General features: G+C 47.1%; 2 protein-coding genes across 2 annotated transcripts in view; one reads left to right on the forward strand and one right to left on the reverse strand.

The window, feature by feature from the left end:
* Positions 1-251: 251 nt before the first annotated feature.
* On the reverse strand, positions 252-1,577 carry PAQR9 (progestin and adipoQ receptor family member 9). Its single transcript, XM_050902836.1, has one exon. It carries the CDS (start codon positions 1,575-1,577, stop codon positions 330-332), a length of 1,248 nt encoding a protein of 415 aa, XP_050758793.1. The 3' UTR covers positions 252-329.
* A 10,040-nt stretch (positions 1,578-11,617) lies between these two features.
* U2SURP (U2 snRNP associated SURP domain containing) overlaps positions 11,618-20,092 on the forward strand; it is a 46,566-nt gene continuing 38,091 nt past the window's right edge. The window contains exons 1-2 of the mRNA XM_050902148.1: positions 11,618-11,660; positions 19,954-20,001. The gene's annotated coding sequence lies outside the window, so the exon portion shown is untranslated. The remainder of the gene's footprint in view (positions 11,661-19,953; positions 20,002-20,092) is intronic.

Below are 20,092 nucleotides of genomic sequence, written 5' to 3' on the forward strand. Positions count from 1 at the left end.
TTCACAGTTCATGCATTCCTCCTAGTAGCAGAGCTAAATTATTTCAACTTATACTCTAAGCAGCAACATACCAGTAAGCGTTTGCTTGCTTCCCCTGGTAACCTAGTAGTTTAAAGAACACGAGCAGTTCCGCCATGGTCATTTTCTCTGGCAACCCTCCGCAAAAGGGACCTGGCTCTTCCACAGGTGCGTTTCCCCCAGGTTTCACAGCATCTTCAGGACGTGGTGGGGCTGGTCTGAGGGTTGCCAGTCTGAAGGTCATCGGCCCGAGGTCTCCAGCCCAAGGGTCACTAGTATGGTGGTCGCTGTCCCAAGGGTCGCCGGCCCAGCTAGTCCTGCTTGCAGAGGTCTGCGACGTTGAGGAACCTCCTGACGACCACGGCCAGGCAGAGCGTCAGGAGCAGCATATACCCCACGGTGCCCAGGTAGGTGGGGGCAGCCAGGGGTGCCTTGAGGAACTCGGCCAGCCCGTCCTCCACATAGTGCACCTGGTCGTAGATGCTGAGGAAGGTGAAGATGTGGAAAAGCTGGTGGCTGTGCCCCACGATGTCGAAGAGCCCCGGCTGGATCCGCTCGGGGATTTTGCTGACGTTGAAGAAGGCGGCCACCAGCAGCCAGCAGTAGCGCCGGTAGAAGTAGACGAAGAGCGTGGGGTTGCGGGTGCGGAGGTCAAAGAGGAGGCTCTCCAGCATGATGGGGCAGGCCATGCTCAGCGGCATGGCGAAGACGAAGGTGCGCACGGCAAAGGGGTAGGCGCAGCAGGCGGCGCGGCTGCGGCAGCAGGCGGCCGTGCAGCCCACGGCCAGTGCCAGGGCCACGGGCAGCACCAGGGCACGGTAGGCCGTGATGGGCAGGCTGCAGTCCAGCTGCCAGCCCAGCCGCTGCTGCACGTAGCGGCTCATGGCACTGGCGTCCAGTAGGCTCAGCCCTGGCAGCAGGTAGTAGGAGTAGGCCACGGTGCTGGCAAAGCCGTAGTAGCTGATGGAGGCGTAGTCCAGGTAGAAGAAGGCGGCGCGGAGGCGCGGGGAGAGGCAGCTGAAGAGGTGGGCCGTGCAGCTCATGGCAAAGGTGAGCAGCACCCCCGAGGCGTAGCACCAGAGGGGCAGCAGGGCCGGGTGGTGGAAGGGCACGTCCCCGGCGCCCCGCAGCAGCAGCAGCCGCCCGAAGCGGCTGAGGAAGAGCAGCAGCGGGATGAAGTGGGTCCAGAAGTTGAGGGTCTCATTGGTGGGCTGCAGCACCGAGGCCAGGCACTCCTGCGCCGAGCAGTGCAGCCGCCGGTAGCCCGAGAGGATGAAGCACTCCACGAAGTCCTCGGGCACCTCGTCCCACCGCAGCAGGGCGGCAGGGCGAGGAGGCGGCGCCGCCTCCTCCTTGTCCCCCTCGCCCGCCGGCATGCTGCTGCCCCCGCCGGCCCCGGGCCCCCCGGCCGCCCCCGGCCCGCCGCCCGCCGCCGCGCCCCGCCGCCGCCGCCGCCGCCGCCCGGGCGAGGTAGAGCCGCTGCTCCCGCAGCCGCCGGCGGAGGAGCCGCGGTGGCTCTGCGCTTCTCCGCCGCCGCCGCCCCCGGCAGCATCACTCATTGCAGCAGGGGCAGTGGCGGCACCGCCGCGGCTCCTCCCGCCCCGCCGCCCGGCATCGCGGTAACTGGAAACCGGCGGCTCATCCAGTGCTCCCGGGGAGCGGGGAGAGACGCCCCCGCCACCCGGGTAGGGTTTCCCGGGGAGGGAGGCGCTGGACACCCCAGCCGCCGTTAATGATTGATGCGGCCGCGGCGGGGGGGGCCGGGCCCTGGAGAGCCCCGCGGCCGCCCCGGCCGAGCCTCCCCGCAGCGAGGTGTGCGGCCGGGCCTGGGCAGCGCAGACCCCTCAGGGCCCCCCTCCGTCGGCAGCTCTCCCGGGGCCCGGGGGCAGGGACCGCTGGCACGGGGACACGCGAGCAGACCCACGCCGCCTAGTACGGGGCCCTTCCCACGGGGGCGCTTTGGTGTAAAAAGCACCAAGGGGGCATCGGGATCGGCTGTCCGCGGGGCTGCGGGTGCTGCTGCCCAGCCCTGCGCCGCGGCTGCGCCAGCGCGGGTGGCAAAAGCCGGGCAGAAGCCCCGAGCAAGGGGAGGGTGACCCCGCGGGGTCGGGAGATCCCCAGCAGGCGGGACAGACCTGGGAAATACCCCCAGACAGGGGACGTCTGGCAGGTGGGTGGGTTTCTGCCGTGTGTGCTTCAGTGAGGACGCCCGAGACCTGGTTTCTTTGGTGACATTATCTCATGCAATGAATGCAAAGGTTATTTTAGGCTAAACGTTCCCGGCCAGGCTGCAAAGGGCGTACGTCACACTGACACATACGGCACCCACCTTATCTCCACGCTCCAAGCGGGGCGGCTGGCAGGGAGACTCAGGAGCGGGCTGACAGTAGCCGCTCGGTGTTGATCCTTAGACAAATCCTACATTTATCGGCGGTGCGGTTATGCAAGCAGCACAGTTACATAACTGGAATACAAAAATACAGGGAAAAGCACTGTACGGGTGTTACTGTACCTTAACGCATCTGAAGTGAATAGAAGGCAGTGCGGAAAGGTAAGTAATTGTTGCAGGTGCAGGCAGGAGCCAGAGTAAGGGATTGCTCTCCGCTGTTTCAACGTGTTTCCTTTTCGTTTGTTCTCAGATGGTCTTAAACATGGTAGGTCTAGGTTTTAAAATGTATGTATTACACAGTGATATTCAGATATATATGTATAGTCATACAGTATAAACCGAGGTCCAGTGTAATTAGGACTTTCTGCCCGAAGATTTTTATAAAAATCTTCAATAATGAATCATGACAACATGAAAAATCTTCTGAACAAGGAGGTAATCAGAAATAGGTTTTTAAAAATTGGCACAAAAAAAGTAGTTAAAATGTGTCATTGAAAGTGCTTTTCAATGCATTTTTCATTACAGTAAAAATATTGATTTTATGGAACTGTCAAAAGTAGGGCAGACTGGTGACACTGCTTATGATCTTTACAAAAATTACACAGGAGTCCTGCTAGGAAAATAAACACAACTGAACAGTGGTGAAAAGCCAAGGGGAGGAGTAAAATATTAAACTAAGAGACTTTATTTTTCAGATAATGGGCTTAATGTGCTCTGATGTCCATGCGTTGTAGAGGGGGTGCCTGGCGGCATGCAGGGACATACCAACCGGACACTCCTCGAGGAGTGACTGACAGAGGGCTCTGGGTAACCCACCTGCCTTGAGCCTCAGCTGCACCAGGAGTGAGCAGGGCTGCACTCGCCGTGGGCTCTGCAGTGTGTGATTTAGGGAGAGGAAAGGCTCTTTGGGATTAATGAAAACTGCTCAGCCTCTGGGAGAGGTCAGGCTTCTCACAGGGCTGCTCTGTACTACAGAGGCTGCACGGAAGGAGAGACAGGCTGGATGCTGGACCATTTGCTGCATCACTGTAGATGCACCTGGTCGTGAGGTGGCTGTTAGCTAGAAGATACCTCCTCCCCTGCCCTGCTCCCACCACATCACACACGCAGGCACTCCCAGTATGGCTCTGGTGATTGTTCCTCCCAGTCCCTAAGTGATACTTTCATTTATGGTGGTGAGTGCCATTGCAGGCCCTAGGGAAGAGGACTGAAGTGACCGTGATCTTCAGCCTCCCTCGTCGGGGTTAGATAAGGAGAGGTGGTTGACTGGGAGCAATCTGGTTTTAGACCTGCACTAAAGAGCCTGTTGGAAAGCCACTAGCAGCTGTTGCAACAGATGGTGTCTAAAGAACAACAGCATCCATCGCTGATTGGGAACTGCTGGCCTTGCAGCAGCAGCAGGGCTCGTTCGACGTGTTCTGACTTCCCTACAACCTCCAGACTTCCAGGGATGCGGGAGGCGTTCAGCCCTCTTGCCTCAGGGAGTACTGAAGTATCGCCTGGCTTCCTGGGAGAGACACCCACTGGGTTTGTGTTTTTATGGGGGGCGGCCCGGGCTGGGAGGAGCAGGCGATGTTTGCTTGTGGTTCAAGACTGACGCAGTTCCGGTGGCCACTGGACTGTCTGAGTATTGGTGGAGATACGCATTAACGCTGCAGAGAAGATAAATGTCTGGAAATTTCTCCCTACTATTGATGTCTTCCTGTAATATTTTAAGATGTCTTAAAAGAATATTTAGGGGGATGAGGGCTTTTTGCAGAGCCAAGAATCACCTGAGAGACTGGTACATACTGACTCCTCTGGAGGAAGCACAGGCCCATGGTAGCTATCTAGTTCTGTTTGCTTTGTCCCTGGTGGGTTTACCTGTTGACACTGTGCTACAGAAAAATACAAGCAGTGTAAAATAAATATACATTTTCTTTTCTCTGCCTCTGTGCGGGGATCCAGCTTTGGCTTGTCCCAAGTGCTCTGCTGATGTCACACACGCATAACCTGGGTCTCCTTGTCTGGCCAGACAGTGCCAGGGAGATCTCAGAGCTTCTAAAGATCACAACATTGCCAAGTGACAGCAATGTAGCTTTAGCAGCCACATTAATGAAACTCATTACTAACAATCTGGTTCTTTTTCTTTTTTCCAAGGCTGCCTCCTCACAGGGGAGGATGGTCTCTGAGGACAGATCGGGCTTTCATAAAGACAACTGCATACATCTTACATTGAGTTAATTATTCTGTTCCCAAGCCAGCTGTGGAGTAGTGTACTGGGAACCTTACAATTTAAAGCACTTACAACCTCAAAATAGCCTCTTATTCATATGTAGTCCATCAAGGTTAGTATTACATGACTATTATGTGGTAGGCCAGGGAAAATCAGGGCATTTGGAGGTCACAGAGAGGAGTCCACGTAATGTAGTGCATGAAGAGGCCTCTGCATTTCTCTAACCAGAGTTTATATTTAGAAGGGCATGGTCAGCATATACCAGGGTTTCTTCTAGCATGTGTAGAATTTTCTGCAGGCTTTCTCTCCAAATAACCTTTGAGAAGACACTTAAAACACTGATGAAGGCACTGCCTAATGAGGTAAGTAATGGAAGATAATGTTAATCAGTGCTGGCTGAAGACTCAAAGAAAAAGATGTGCTAAAATACCAAATGTGATTTTGTGTCTGTATTATACATTTGTTTTATTCATTGTTGAAGTCCTTTCACACGTATCATTTTGTCTGAAATATCAAAAGCCCTATAAGATATTCTGAATTACTTCAACCCTCCCCAATGAAATTATGCCTTTTGGTTAGGAGAAAAAAAAAAGCTAATTTGATCTTTTGCACTCTAACATACTCAGCACACTAGGGAAGAGGTCGTACTTAGCCCTCCTATTATCCATTGCCTTTCTGACTGAGTAAAGAAATTAACTTAAATCTACCACTAGAGAGAAAGTCCTCTTGTGAGCAAGCAATGGTGGTGTTTGGAAGATTTAAGACGCTTTTGAAGATACACCTTCAGCCTCACCAAATTCAACCCACTCACACTGGCAAACATCAATCTTAAGAGCTCTTGCTTGACATAATCCTTTACCATGCAACTCTGTCTCTCTCTTTCATTTCTTTTTCCTTTCTGTATTTTCACCTTCAAGGCAGATTTTACTGATTTCTTTCTTAATAAGAAGTTTTATCTAAGTAAAAACATTTAACCTGTTTGTTTGCTCTGGATTTTTATCCTTCTTCACTAAACTCTCTTTAGTAAATCTGATTCTGTTCTGACATCTTCTGTGGAACCCTGCTCACCATGAGTGAGGGCAAAATTTGGCTCTATTTATTTAAAAAGAGTAGGTGTTAAAGAAAGAGAGGCTTTAGCCTCATCTAACTTTGTCTAATGTAGCTCGTGCTTGCAGTTTCTCTGGGAGAATGTCTTAAGAGATACACAGACATACAAACATGGTCCTTTTGTTCTATGTGATTTTTTTTTTTAATCCTTTCTCAAGTGTGTATCAATTGCATGAAAATAATGTCTTGATGGGTAACTTTCTACTGCAGCGATTATGATCTTTTGTAATAATTGAGCAGGCACAGTGCTTTGATGTAATATTGAAGAGATTAACTTGCCTTTAGAGATTCTATCCCGCTATCTTTTTCAAACTGGATAAACAGGAATCCTTGCATCATTTTCTCCTTCTTGAGTAACTAATTAGGGACAATTATACTTTATAAACATAATTCCTTAATAGATAAAGAAAAGTGAAAGTGATTCTTGTATTTTAAAGCCTCACTTGGAGGTGAAAAAAGCTAGATATGGTAAAGGAAGTAACAATAACCGACACAATCGTGGTTGCATAGCAATGTTCATTTTAACCTCTCTTTCACCAGGAGCTTCTAATTTTCTGCCCTCTTTACCTTCAGGTGAATATTTTCAGGATTGTGCTCTTTATGCTTTAAAAACCAGCAATAAAACTGATCTGAAATAATCTGAAAAAACTCTAAACACAGCAAACTGGGAAAAAACACTTCACATTTTAAGAAAATTTCTCTGAATGTTTAGTTGTTGTCTTTTTTAAGTTCTTGTTTTTGAAAGATTAGGGGTAGAACTTGTGTTTTTCTGGACAGCAGCAAATCTGAATATAAGTATTGTAGTGAAATTAGTTTCACTGTGATGAAGAATAGCATATTGGCTGTATGCATATTTCATGTTTTCCATGGTCAGAATCCACCAGTGTCCACTTACCAGGGGCTCACAGCAAGAGCAAAGTACAACTCGTCCTTTGCAAGGGTTGCAGGACTGAACTCTCACTTACAAAGTGCATGGCTAAGAAATTCTTTTGTTTGTATGTGCTGAGTGAGAGTGTTTTCCAGAGCACAAATTGCTACTTACTGAAGCTGAAAGGAGGGGCTCTTGGTATGGACAAAGGAAAGATTGGTGTTGCGCTCATCTTGAACTTCCATGCTTTTAAACAGCTGATAAATTTGCACATCTGGATTCTAGTCATGTAGGCTAATTCCCTCTGACAATAAGCTGCAGGACACCTTTTGGAATTAAGCCTTCATTTGATACTCGCACTAATGCCTGGAAAATCCACCGCAAATTACTGACCTTTCTCAGCCAGACAGTACAAGTCAGATGTTGCCCCTGTGACTCGTTTGCATAATGGGCCTCACCGCTTGAGGAGTCCCAGGGGGAGAAAGAACCCAGGTTCCCTGATAAGACAATGTCCCAGGAGAGCAGCGCGGTCCTGGAAGGGAAAGCAGCTGCTAAATGGCAGGACTAGAGCAGGACTCGCAGCTGAGTGAAGGTAGGGCACCAGCACTGGGAGACGGGGCAACACAGATGTGGCTCCAGCCAGGAGACAAGAGAGCAGAGAGGGCAGTAGCAACAAGTCCAGGCTGCTGGGAACCTCGGAGCCAAATTGCCCTCTCCCAGCCACGCTCTCTGGCTCTTTTTGTTATTCTGGGGTCCCTGCTAAAGCATCTCAATTCAGCCCAGGCTACCTGTGCTCCAGCTGCATGTGCTGCCTGCCTCCCATCTCATCTCATCTCTGCCCTGCTCTCCTCCTGCGCTGCACATCCATAGCATCCTAGCAACACGCGAGTACACGGGGGAGCATGCATCTACCTATTTTGAGAATCCTTGCCTAGCGGTTTTCAGTCTCAGGGGTGGGAGGAGATGGAGGCTGCAATAAGGGAAAAGAAGCTGGAAGACTGCTGCCTAAGCAGTGGGGAAACAGCACACACAGCCTGTGGCTTTAGGGATCCATGAGCCACTACTGAGAGCACGAAATGACTCACAGAGTTACAAACCTGTACACCCAGCAGCTACACTTCTGTCCTACTCCTGATCTGCCTGATCTGCCCGCCTTGTGCCCTCAAACGTGCTTCCTTTGCTACAGGGTAGCGAACTTCCACAGCACTTTAAATCCTTCCTCTCCCCTTCCCTCACCCCCACCTTTGCAAAAGGATTGCAGCAGTTAAGGTGTGCCCTGGCCTGGGGTGAGAGTAAGGGAGAGATCTCCTCTGAAAGTGGGGAAAAAAACAGCCAGAAAGACAAGGGTAATGCACCGCAGCATGTGGTTTACTTAATGTAGCTTACTGTTAATTATTTATGATAATTCATGATTTTCCCTAGTATATTGACTAATGAGATCTGTCATTGTAACAACAGTTAATAAGCAACTCCCAGGTCTGCATGCAACCAGACCTACTGCATTATAATGAAAAATGTCTAATATTTCCTTTTTAATATTATTACTAGCCTACCCTTTCCAGCATGAATTCTCCATAGATTTCTGCATCTCACTGCTTCTTTTCCTTCTCTCTCTTCCCTCCCCTTCCTCTCCCATTAAGCCCAAGACACTGACATGTGTTCTCATTCACTAACTGTACGCGAGTGCTACTGTACTATTGCAATGTGTTATAAATAGCACAGATTCAGGAGTACAGTTCATTCTGAAAAATTATCTTTAGAGATGACCTTTGAAACTCTAACTATGTCTTTCCTGTTTTTCACAGCATGCTCTGGATCATGATGCTCTTAATTTGGTGCAGTTTATTAATTAAAAAAGAGTGTAGAGGCTGAGCAGTAAGCAGAAGATTTAAACAATGAGGTGGATAATTAAAAAGGATTAATGAGGTGGATTAAATAAAGGGATTGAGGCCAAATGGAGCACAAATTTTCTAAACATTAGTGGCCCCAAAACTCTAGCATCCAAGGGCACGTTCCTCTTTCCAGCTAGATGTTTATTTTTTATCCAGAAGTGTCAGTCTTTCTTTCATACCAGGTTTATTAATGCAGTCCCAGGAGAGCTGAGCAGCACCTAGTGTCTCCTCCTGTGGCCCTAAGTGCCCCTTCTATCCAGTAGAAGTTCCCCAGCTGGTTTGCTTCCGACTCATTGCTGCACCTGTTTCCACTACCATGTCAAAAAAATCCAAAAGCAGGTCACGGATGACACTAATCCTGTGCCTCTGCAAGCTGGTGAAGTGGTTCTCAAGAAAACAGTGAGAAAGATGGGGGAAGGGAAGGCCTTGACTCAGATTCTGAGGCAGTAAGATCCTGCTGAATCCATCTCTAAATCTCCTTGGCCAACACCATTCCTTCCTGTGGAAGAGCTCCTCTATGGGCAAGTTTGAAGCTCAAAAAATCCTGAAAAGACTGATGGAATTGTCCCCATATCCTGCTGTCAAGGGGTGGGTTTTTTTTCTCCCTCCTTTCCTCCAAGCCAGCAGTGATTCCACTTCAAATCTGTGCAAAGCCTTGGGGTGCCCACAGAAAGCTGTGCAGGTGGTTGCAGAAATGGAGAGCCGTCCTTCAGAGCGGAAGGTGAGATTCTAGACGGTAAGGTACTGTATCAGCTGTAGGTATAGCAAACGCTTGTTGTTGTAATTGCTTATTGCTGAAGGGAGCTCAATAAACATCTGGTATCTCTTGATCCTTAGCTGCCAATCCATTACCAGAAAATTTTTGCATGTTATTTTGCAAACGGTGGAGGGAGGCTTGAAAAGGAGGGAGAAACGTGTATTTCTGCCACATGACCCTTCTCTGTCTACCTCACCCTTTTCTTAGTTGCAGCAGCACTATCCGGTCAACCGCTTATTTGATTGCAGCGTAAAGCAATGTGCATCTACAGAATTATTATTATTTATTATTTTGCTATTTTTTTGTGCGACTTAGGAAGTAGAGATCATGTAACGCAGCAAATTTCACCTCAGGCGTGCCCACGGCCGCAGCTGGCCAGCAGCCTCCCGAGCGGGGCGGGCGGCCCGCTGCCCGGCGGCGGCCTGGCCCCGCCCCCTGCCGGCGCGTGCGCACGGGCGGCGGGGGCGGCGTTTCCGCAGGCCGGCGCTGTGGCGGGCGGGCTGAGCCGCTCCTCAGCGGCGGAGCGGGAAGCGGCCGGAGTCTTTGCTTTTGTCCGCGCTGCTGGTCTTGCGCGTTGATCCGCGTTTTCCGGCTTTCAGGGAGACTTTTCCCCTTTTCTCCAGCTCGCGAGTGAGAGTTCGTTTTCGTAACGCTGTAGCGTTACTTCCACTAACCGGCCCACTCAGTCCTGTTATGATCTACGTGACAGCCAGCGTTGGGACCTGTGCGATGGCAGCAGCCATGAAAAGAGTCACAGCTAAACCTTCACCCCAAAGATAGCTACTGGCAGAGCAACACGCTCTCGTCAGACTGTCTCCCGGCACAGCTGGATGCACACCTGCAGCAGGCGAGGTTTCCTGAGGGTTTTGCCCTCCCCTCTAAGCTTTCAGTCCCCTGCAGTTGCCCCTGCCCTCCTCACCCTCTCCTTTTGCTCTTTTCACCTCTTCTGGAAGCTCCCACTTCATCTTCTGCTGACAAATGCGGTTATTAGCGTAGGCCCTGCTCCCTCCTGCTGCTCACAGGGCAGTAGGTGTTGGGAGTTGGTGGATTTAAAGCTTTCATTCATTTCTGTGTATCTACTGTCTGTTCCTTAAGTATTATCTCAACCCCAGCATCTTTCACATTATGCTGAAAATCCATAAAAGCACGGGAATGCACGACTCATGGTAAATGTAATGTGACCTCTGGTTATAATCTTTAGTTAAGCAATGTTCAATAAAGTTGCTGTGGTGGTGTGCTATCAAACCCAATAACAGAGGATTTGCTGTGCTATCCTTTTCACTATTTATTCCTGGGCTTTTCTCGATTTGATGTAACATTTTGATGTCGTTCAAAACAGTATTCTTTCTATTTCACTTTGCTAGATGTTTAGGGGCAAGCCCTGCCTCCAAATTGTATGACCACACAGCACTCTGTCTATGGACGTAGATGAGCGGATGAGGAGAGCTGTGCAGAATGGCCGAAGCACAGGATTCTGCAGCTGCACAACGCGCTGTCCGTCCTGCCCAACCTGATCCTGGGTGAAGCCTTCCCGTCTAAAACACATTTTGCGCCCTTGGTGTGCAGCAAGAGCACTCCGGGCGTTTCCACACCGCATGCCCCACAGCACACGCACACCACCCACCGCGCGGGCCTTCCCAGCTTCCTCAGCTGAGTCCTGCTACTACTCTACTCGTCCCAGCTCTGCCTACAGCAGCTAATCGGTGGGCAGCCTGAGCTGCTCCCAACTGTCGCCTGCCAATGTCTTGTAGGAAAACATCTGGCGATTAAAAAAGGCTCTGTACGATCTGTACGGTCCTCACCCCTCCGAGGGGCCCAGGCAATGCGGGTGCGTGCTTTGTGCCTGAACGCCGACCCCTCGCGTTAGGGTTTCTCCCGCGGGACCCTGTGTCCTTCCCGCGGGTACGAGAAGTGCTGGTGGCTCCTCACAGCGCAGCGCTCAGCACCACGGCCCGTGCCTGCGCTCTGCCCCAGGCCGGCCGCCGAGGGACCGAGGGGTGGCGGGCGGGCGCGGGCTCCCGCCGCTGGCTGCCTGTCACTGCCTGCCTTACCGCAGCTGGTTGCTAGGCAGATTTGGGTTGCCTAGCGACTTCATTTGGGTTTTCTCCTGCTGATGTGAGAGCAAGAGGCCCTGGAGGGACACAGCCACCGCCCGATGCGGGCGAGGCGGGCTCTCGCGCTGCCGGTGCACCGCCCGGCCTGCCCCCACCTCTCCGCTCCGGAGAAGATACGGGGACAGGCCCCGCCCCGCCCGGGCGGAGGCAGCTCCATCGGTGGCTCGGCCATCGGATTCCCGCCCTCCGCTCGCGGGCTCGGTGGGATCGGCGCTCGCTTCTTCGCCGCCAGGGCTGAGCGAGGGGAGAGGCAAGATGGCGGAAAAGGCGCCCAGCGGCTCGCAGAAAGCCAGTGGGAAGGTGAGGCCGTTCCGCGGGGCGGCCCGCGGCCCTCCGACTCGCTCCGCCGCTGGGGGCACGGCCGCCGCCTGCCGGCGCGGCGGCGGGGCTCGGGAGTGGCGGAGCAGCGAGGCGCGGGCGGCGCGGCCTACTCCGTCCCTGCTCTCTGCCCGGGGTGACTGCGGGCCCCGGGAGGGGGTGGGGAGGCGGGAAGGGGGCGGCGCGGCGGGGCCGGGGGCCCCGGGCCTCTCACGGGGCATCCCCACTCCCCGGGACCGCCCTGGGCACGTCTCTATCCCGGGCCGGCGGCAGCGGCCTTCTCGCGTCCCTGTGCCCCCGGCGGAGGGATGCGTGGGCGGGCGGGGCGGGGGAGCGGGGACCCGGCGGAGCGCGCTGTAATTGCAGGCGCGGGTCGTCCTGTTCTAACCGGCGCATCCCCGGTTTCGGATGCGGACGGTTAGTTAATGTACGAGTCTTAACCGTGCCCATGTACGTGTTTCATTTCGCTCGTGCTGGGAGTCCTGAACCCCCCCATAGGTTGAAGCCCGCGTGGGATTAGTTTTCAACTTGCGAGTGTGAAGGAAAACGATAATTTGAGATCGAGTCTCTTGTTTTGATGTACGATGAAATTACAAACTTCACAAAATCACCGTGGTGTTCCCCGATCTTTTCACTGTACCCACTCTACTTCCTGTAATTATTGTTTGTTGGATTTGCAGACTAGAAGTCCAGGTAGTGCAGGGGTTCTGGCAAACTTGTCCAGAGCTGTGCGCTGAAACCAGTGCCTGGCTGGCTGTGGGTAATAACAGCACAGAGCTGCCTGCTCTCTAAGCATCTCCTCCTGCCAAGAGAGTAGAGGGTAAGATATGTTTTGGGGGACGCACTGGCAGCTGACGGTTTGAGGATTAGTGACACTCTGTTTCGCTCAGCTTTGTTGCAGGTTTTAGGCCAGAAGTATATAAATCTTCCACTGTTTGGTGTGGGGTTTTTTTGTGTATGTCTTTTTTTGTGTGTGTGTGCATGTGAGTGTGTAAATCATTTTGGCTCAGGAATTTCCGGTGCTATATAGATTAATAATTTTTACCCACTTTTGTATTCAGCTAAAACAGGTTTTTTTTGGTTTTTTGTTTTTTTTTTTTTTTGCTGCTAGGAAACTAGCTGAAATGTAGTTACTGAGAGCCTTTGCATGTTTACCCAATTGGTGTTATTAGAGTAGGAGAGTTTTATTTTTGTTTCCCTTTTATGATTTATTCCAAACATTGCCAGGAAACATTTTTTTGGATCTTGCCTTTGGCTTGGAACTGCAAGTAAGAGCTGGACAGAAAACCTGAGTAGTAAAGTAGGTCTTAATTTATGGAGAATGGCTTCCAGGGAATAAGACATTTTGGGATTTCAAGTATAATTAGACTTAGAATAATAATTTAATTATTGATTACTGTAACCAATAACGTGGTACACAAAACCGAACGCAGATATGATCCCTTTCTTTTCACAGTTACATCACAGACTCTTTTGTTTTGCCATTTACTATTTCTGTACTGATGATACTTTTTTTTAATATACAATAATAATTAATTTACAAGAATTGTTTTCTGTCCTAGATCTCAGTTCTGCAGAGGTATGTGCGGACACTGAACTCTTCATACTAAGTCATCCATCCCATTGAAGTCAGTGGGACTACTAGAGAATGTAAAGTCAAATGTGTGTCAATCTGTTGAGGCCTGTCGAGGAGGTCCTGTATCTTGTCATCTTTGTGCAGTTCCTCCTCACCCCTCAATTTCCCATTACTCTAGATGTATATGCTATGTTTCCAGTAGTCTTTTTCTCATGCTTTACATTCTAGATCATGCTTGTTTTGTATTGTCAATATTATTTTATGTGCCAAAGCAAATAGTGATAGTACATACCTGGATGCATGAGAATGTTTTTGTTGAAAAGTGAAATAAAATAAGACATGCCTAGCTCTTGGGATTTATTTGCTTCAACCTCAACTTTGTTGGGTGGGGTGGGGTGTATGTGGTGTCTTTTTTTTGTCATTTCATGAATGCTCATGATATATATATCCATAGAGATATTTCTTTCTGCAGACATCTGAAAAGTATGACATAACAGTACTGAAATTTGTAATATTCTTATTTTTTGTAATTGATTTATTCACACAAGGATAAAAATGTGTAGTTTTAGTTGAGCCTGTATGAAAATGTTTATGGTTTAACAATCTAAGTAAATAACCATTTTGCTGAATTTCTTAAAGTAATTGTTTATCAAACATTTTTATTTTTTAATGATTTTAAGATTCATTTACGTATCGGAATTGAAGTTTTTGGCTCCATTTCTTTTAGTGCATTGTATTTGCAAGTTATAAGAATAATTGTACTTGCAAAACAAATATGTCTCGTAGACTCCATAGGATATGTTTCAGTGGCAATTCAAAGATGTGCCTTTGTTGCCTTCTAGCCTACCTCCTGGGAAGACACACTGACATTTTATTTTCTGTGTTCTGTGAAGAGCTGTGGCCTAGCGGTTGAAGGCTTTGGCACTTACAGTAAGATAGGGTTTCTCCCCTTCAGAACAGGTGGAGTTCGTTCTTTGGTTTTAGTGTCCAAGTACTGATTTTGAACGTCTAGCCAGTTATTTTGTTTTATAGTGTAAAATCAAGCTTATTTCAGTCAGACATTATCTGTTTGATTCACTGTTTCAAAACCGTTGCTGGAGATGGTACAGGTCCATGAGCACCCATTGCCTGTGTCGCTGTGATGGTAGCTGCTTTTTATGATACTGTCAGCTTCTAAATAAGTTTGAGAGTCTCCGATGTGAAATGTGTTGCAAAAGCATCATCTATTCCTTTGTCACTTTGAGATATATGCTTGAGATTTCCAGAAATCTAAATAGGAAAGAAGGACAAAATTAAGGAAGAGAAAATAGACATTGCCCAAGACTGCACAGGAGGTCAGTGTAGGATATGACTCTGAAATGGCAGATACTGATTATGTTCAATTATTGTCTTGATGTAATGAAATATTAGCTGCTCAATGACTCTGCCGTTTTCTTATCTTCTGAGAATAGTGAATACATTGCATGTTCACTGCTCTTGCATACAGTACTGTACAAATTGGGTACCATGTGGCAGAAGAGATTATCCACTTGGACCAAGCTATAGGTTTCCCTTTTTCATTCTAAAAAATGTTTTAACAACATTCCTTAATCTTAAATGCATTTCTAAGGCTTTTGAGTAAGTTATGTGTTAACTAAATGTTGAAGAACAGTGATTACTTGCTTGTGAATGGACAGCTTTTCTTGGTAAGTTGAAGTGTATGAAGAGCGGCAATGTAAAATCTGTACGTGTGGTGAATTCCGATTAAGATGTAGCATTCTGCAGGATGGTGAAACTCATGATCTTCAACTTTCCCTGTATTGTTGTTCGGCTGGTGACCAGGAGCAGGAGAGGCATAAGTGTGTTCCTCTGATGGAAAAGTGAAAGGAGGTGTCCTTCTCATTTCCTCTCTAGCAGTAGAAAGTTAAATGTTGGCAGCTGCTGTTCATCTGAGTTTAAGGTTAGAATGGAATAGCATTCCTTGCAAGTACTTTGGAGAAAACCGTTTTCCATTTACTCTTGTGTCTGCAAGTGATGTCTATTTAAATAGGGAATAATATTAATAAGCATTATTCCAGTAAATGTAAAGAGTGAATAGATTAGCTATAAAATAGTTTGCAGGTGTTTGCAAGCATTTGTTTTCTAGACAGTTTGATAGAGAAAGGAAGAATAAAAAAGACAAGCTGGGCTGGAAACCTCCCTGCCTTTGCTGGATTTTAACATCTTAATTTAAGCTGTGATTCCATTTGCTTTTCCTTGGTCAGTGCTGACACAAACCAGTCCCAGCCTTAGCTACTTTTTCTCTCCCAAAAATTGTCCTCTTTAGTTGATTTGGCATGATTTGGGGCAGGGGAGAGCCTGCTATGAATTGGAAACTGGTTTGGCTGAACCTCCCCAACTCTGTCTTTCCTAGGTGATCAGTTACATTGGGAAAAGTGATGTAGTTCAGTGTAAGCAGCTGTCCAGTATGGGGACAGAATCAATCGAAGGTGTTGAAACAGGGCAAGAGTGTCTTACACCAGAGTTTCTCGTAAACACTTTACCCTGAAGCTATTAGTTTTTGCAAGGGCAGGGCTTTTATTTATGTTTAAGTTGTAGCCATTACAGTTGTAAAAATAACATTCAGCATTTGGAAGACCACAGATTGTCTCCTGGGTTTTATTGGCAGCTTTTGTGCTTTTGTGCTTTTGTTGCTCTTTGTTTTATGAAATGGCATCAATATTAATTAAAAAAAAGAAGTTTGCTTATGTTATACAGCATATTTTAAATATTTGTGAAATAACTTGATCATGCCAGTTTTACCCAGAGATCATTAAATTTGGAGAAACTGAACAGCTGGATTTGTGGGCACTTGCACTGCTGACAGGAAGGAAGATTTGGGAGAGCAGTTGTCTCTTCTCTGTTTTCTTTGGAAGCTGCCATGAAGCTGGAAGAAAATTTAAACATTAGAATCTGAGAGAGGGCTCTCTACTTTGGCTTTCTGATAGGAATTTGTCATAAATCTCATTTGTATGGTCCTTTGAAGATTTTTTTTTTTCTTTTGAAGGTTGAGTAAACTTGGCTAGACTCAGTAATGGAGCTTTGAGCGACCTGACCTCCAAGACTGTGGTTTGACAGAGCCATATTTTACTGGCATGCCATTTCAGCAGCCTGCATTGCTACTTCATTTATGCTGGCACAATTCCTTGAGGGACCTGTGCAGTGAAAGTGATTGAGAAAGTGATCCAGCTGGAAAATAGTCTGGTTTAGGGGGGAAGAAAAAAAAAAAAAAAGATAGGTTTTATGCAGAGTGGTAGAGGTAGTGAATTGGGAGTAAGAGGACATTTACAGATTGTTTATGCTGGCAATGACTGAAAGATGGACTCATCGCATTTTTTCTGTCAGTGTTTTGAACATGAAGGAGCTATCCTCACATCTCAGACATCATCAGGTGCAGGACAGAGCTTTGGGTATGTTTCTTTCAGCAGTTAGTTCAGCTGAGCTACTTAACGTGATGAGAAGAAGAAAAAATAATCGTGTTCCAGGTTTCAACACAGGTGGGCAACATCTTCTGAAATGTTTCTCTCTGTGAATGTTAGAAAGACATTGTGGTTCTGCTGAGTCAACTCAGCTGGTGTACCTCTTAAGGAAACAAAATCGCCCCTTTTGTCAAGGCGGTGCAGATGGATGCGCAGTGCAGTGAGAATTAGGGTTTTTTAATAACTGCTATTTAGAAACTGGCAGATAGCAATGCGTAACTTTGTCAAGAATCATTTCGTCTTGTGCTTTGTGGGTACAGTTGCTTGGATGGTCAGAAGCAGTACCAAAGGTATGAACTAAATTTATGGATTGGAAGAGAAGGCCCTAAAAATAAGACCTGTTTAAGGAGGAGAATAATGTGGCTCTGCAGAGCTGCTAGTTGCTGTGGGATAAAGTTAGTCTAAAAGCTAAAACTGCATTTAGAAGTTTTCAGAGTGCACCTTAGTAGAAATTCTGTTGCTCAGCTAACGTTTGGGGTGGCTTGCTCCCCAATGCTGTGGTCCCTGTTGGTGGGTTGGGGAGTGCCACTGTACTTCTAGCTCAGCGACTTTCAGACTTTTTTGATCATTGGCCTGCTTTCCCGCTGTTAGCCTGTAGAATATCTGCATGCTACCACGCATTGAAAGCCTTTCTGAGCAGTATCATCTGCTCTGTTGCTGGAGGAACAGATTTAGTGTCTGTTACTTCTTTTATGTTCTTCCTCAGGATATTGTGTCTTAAGTGTCATTGTACTGAGCGTTGGTACTGTTTGTTACTGTGTGTGATGCCTTGTTTGTTGTCCTCTCTGTAAGCGGCTTCAGCACCCATCCCTGCTGGAAGGTGTTGCTTTCCAAAACTTCTGTAAATGAAACAGATGTGGAGAATTGAGAAATGGTCATTTCATTCTGCTGTTGCTAAACAACCTCCTTCCCCCAAGCAGTGCTGGGTCTCGACTCTGTCGGTACACTAAGGCAGATGGCATTGTATTAGTCCACCTTTGAGATGTATCTTTTTAACTGCAGGTCTGAAAACTTATTTATTTTTTTTTTAAGGGTGGGATTGTAACTGATGTGTTGGTTGCCGCAGGGTGGCAGCTGGCAGCAGGAAGAATGCCGTTTTCAAGCTCTGCAATTCTTTTGCACAATGTCTTTCTTTTATCTGTGTGATGTTGTGCTATACATTTGTAAACTCGCTGGGGGAGGACAGGTTTCCTTAAGCTATATTTTTGCAGTACATAGAACTGTGGGTAACAGATTACTGATTTGAGTGCCATAGGCAGTTGTGAATCACAAAAAAAACCCAGCACCAAATCCAGAGGAAAAGTTTGCAGGAAGCGGTATTGGTAAAAGATGCTTGTGATATTTGCTTCCGCATGTATTTTAATGAACTGCTACTGGTACGCATGAACTAAACCTTTTATTAACTTCTGTGCAAAGATGTGCCTTGTTGTTGTGGTTTAACCGCAGCCGGCAACTAAGCAACACACAGGCGCTCGCTCACTCCCCCCCCGGTGGGATGGGGGAGAGAAGACAGTTTAATAGGTAAAGCAAAAGCTGCGTGTGCAAGCAAAGCAAAAGAAGGAATTCATTCACCACTTCCCATCGGCAGGCAGGTGTGCAGCCATCTCCAGGAAAGCAAGGCTCCATCACGCGTAACGGTGACTTGGGAAGACAAACGCCATTACTCCGAATGTCCCCCCCTTCCTCCTTCTTCCCCAGCTTTATATGCTGAGCATGACGTCCTATGGTATGGAATATCCCTTTGGTCAGTTGGGGTCAGCTGTCCCAGCTGTGTCCCCTCCTTGTGCACCCCCAGCCTCCTCGCTGGTGGGGTGGGGTGAGAAGCAGAAAAGGCCTTGACTCTGTGTAAGCACTGCTCAGCAGTAACTAAAACATCCCTGAATTATCAATGCTGTTTCCAGCACAAATCCAAAACATAGCCCCATACTAGCTACTATGAAGAAAGATAACTCTATCCCAGCCAAAACTAGCACACTTGTGAGTAATGTATAGTGTTGCAGGTAAGTGGGTTTGGGAGGTCTTTGAGAATAAGACATAACTGCGGATTTTTTGTTTGTTTTTTTCCCCTTTCTTTCTTAAACCCCCCCGAACATATTCCTAGGAGCCTTTTGCTTCTCCCTTTTAAGGGTTGTATCTTTGTGTCTCTCTTTACCTTTGTGGACTGAGTTCTGGTTCTTGAAGTGCTGTCTACAATTTTTGTAAATTGATTTGACTGTAAAGCATAGGAATATACTTGTCCAAAGATAAATGTCTCTATCTTAGTTGATGAAAAAGCATGATGCAAAATGAAAACAAGGTCTAGTAAATTATCTACTCGAGTAGCGTTTGGTGCTTGTCCGTTTTGCAAGACTGGAGATGAGCACCGTATATTACTATTTCTGGTAGAAACTATAAATTCCGGGTAATAAGGAGAAGTGCTAATGTTCTGTAACTAATGAACAGATTTCAGCTAATAGAAATGTTTTATTTTGACTTAAATTTCAATTTAGATATGAATTGTGCATCAGGCAGTTATGTCTTAATAGTAGATGTTATGTCAGTGAGATTTTCTGGAATTTGGGCATTACATAATTTAAAAATGTGTTCAGTCCTGTGTGTTGGAGTGTTCTCCATCACTTAAACTCATTTAAAAATCTGATTTAAAAAAAGCCTATGCAAATCTTGTATATACACTGGTTTACATGTTCAGTTACAGTTCAGTTACAGTTTAAAGTAATAATGTTAATTAGTACATACTTACAAATTGGACTTAAATTAGTGTTCTTGAGGTAACCAGCTTCCATCTATGCACAACATACTAAGAGCAGTTTTGGAAATCATTTTTATAGTAATGCAAATATAATTAAGCAGTTTATGTAATCTTTAACAGCCTTTAATGACAACTCTTGCAGATTTGGTGTAACAAACTTAATTTTTTTTCCTTGCAGTGGTGTTAGTGGCATGTGTATAAAATCCAGCTGTGCAAATTTAGATGTTTTTAATGGTAGCAAGAACAATCTATCTTTAATCCCTTATTTGCCTTATTGTCATTGTTGATGCTGTGACCCTGTTCAGATATGTCATTAAAATACATTACATGTATCTTTGTTCTTGTGTATTTGGACGTTGAAGTTGAAATGAAAATCACATTCGAAGAACTGAATAAAAAAACCAGAGGTTGTTTCTTTTTCTGTGCCTCACCTCCTCTTCATTCTCTCTTCAGGTCAGAGTGCCAGATGCAGTACACACCACTGGATCTGCTGATACACATGTAAGTCCAAAATATTTAAAAACAACAGAAAAACCCCAAACAAAAAAATCCAACTAAACCCACAAACTCAAAATAGGCCTATTCTCTAAAG

The sequence above is a fragment of the Gymnogyps californianus genome, chromosome 10, assembly GCF_018139145.2.
Source record: "Gymnogyps californianus isolate 813 chromosome 10, ASM1813914v2, whole genome shotgun sequence".
NCBI lineage: Eukaryota > Metazoa > Chordata > Aves > Accipitriformes > Cathartidae > Gymnogyps > Gymnogyps californianus.

Bases quoted from the DNA above. Each gene is read 5' to 3' on its own strand.
- PAQR9 (XM_050902836.1), bottom strand. From the start codon at position 1,577: ATGAGTGATGCTGCCGGGGGCGGCGGCGGCGGAGAAGCGCAGAGCCAC.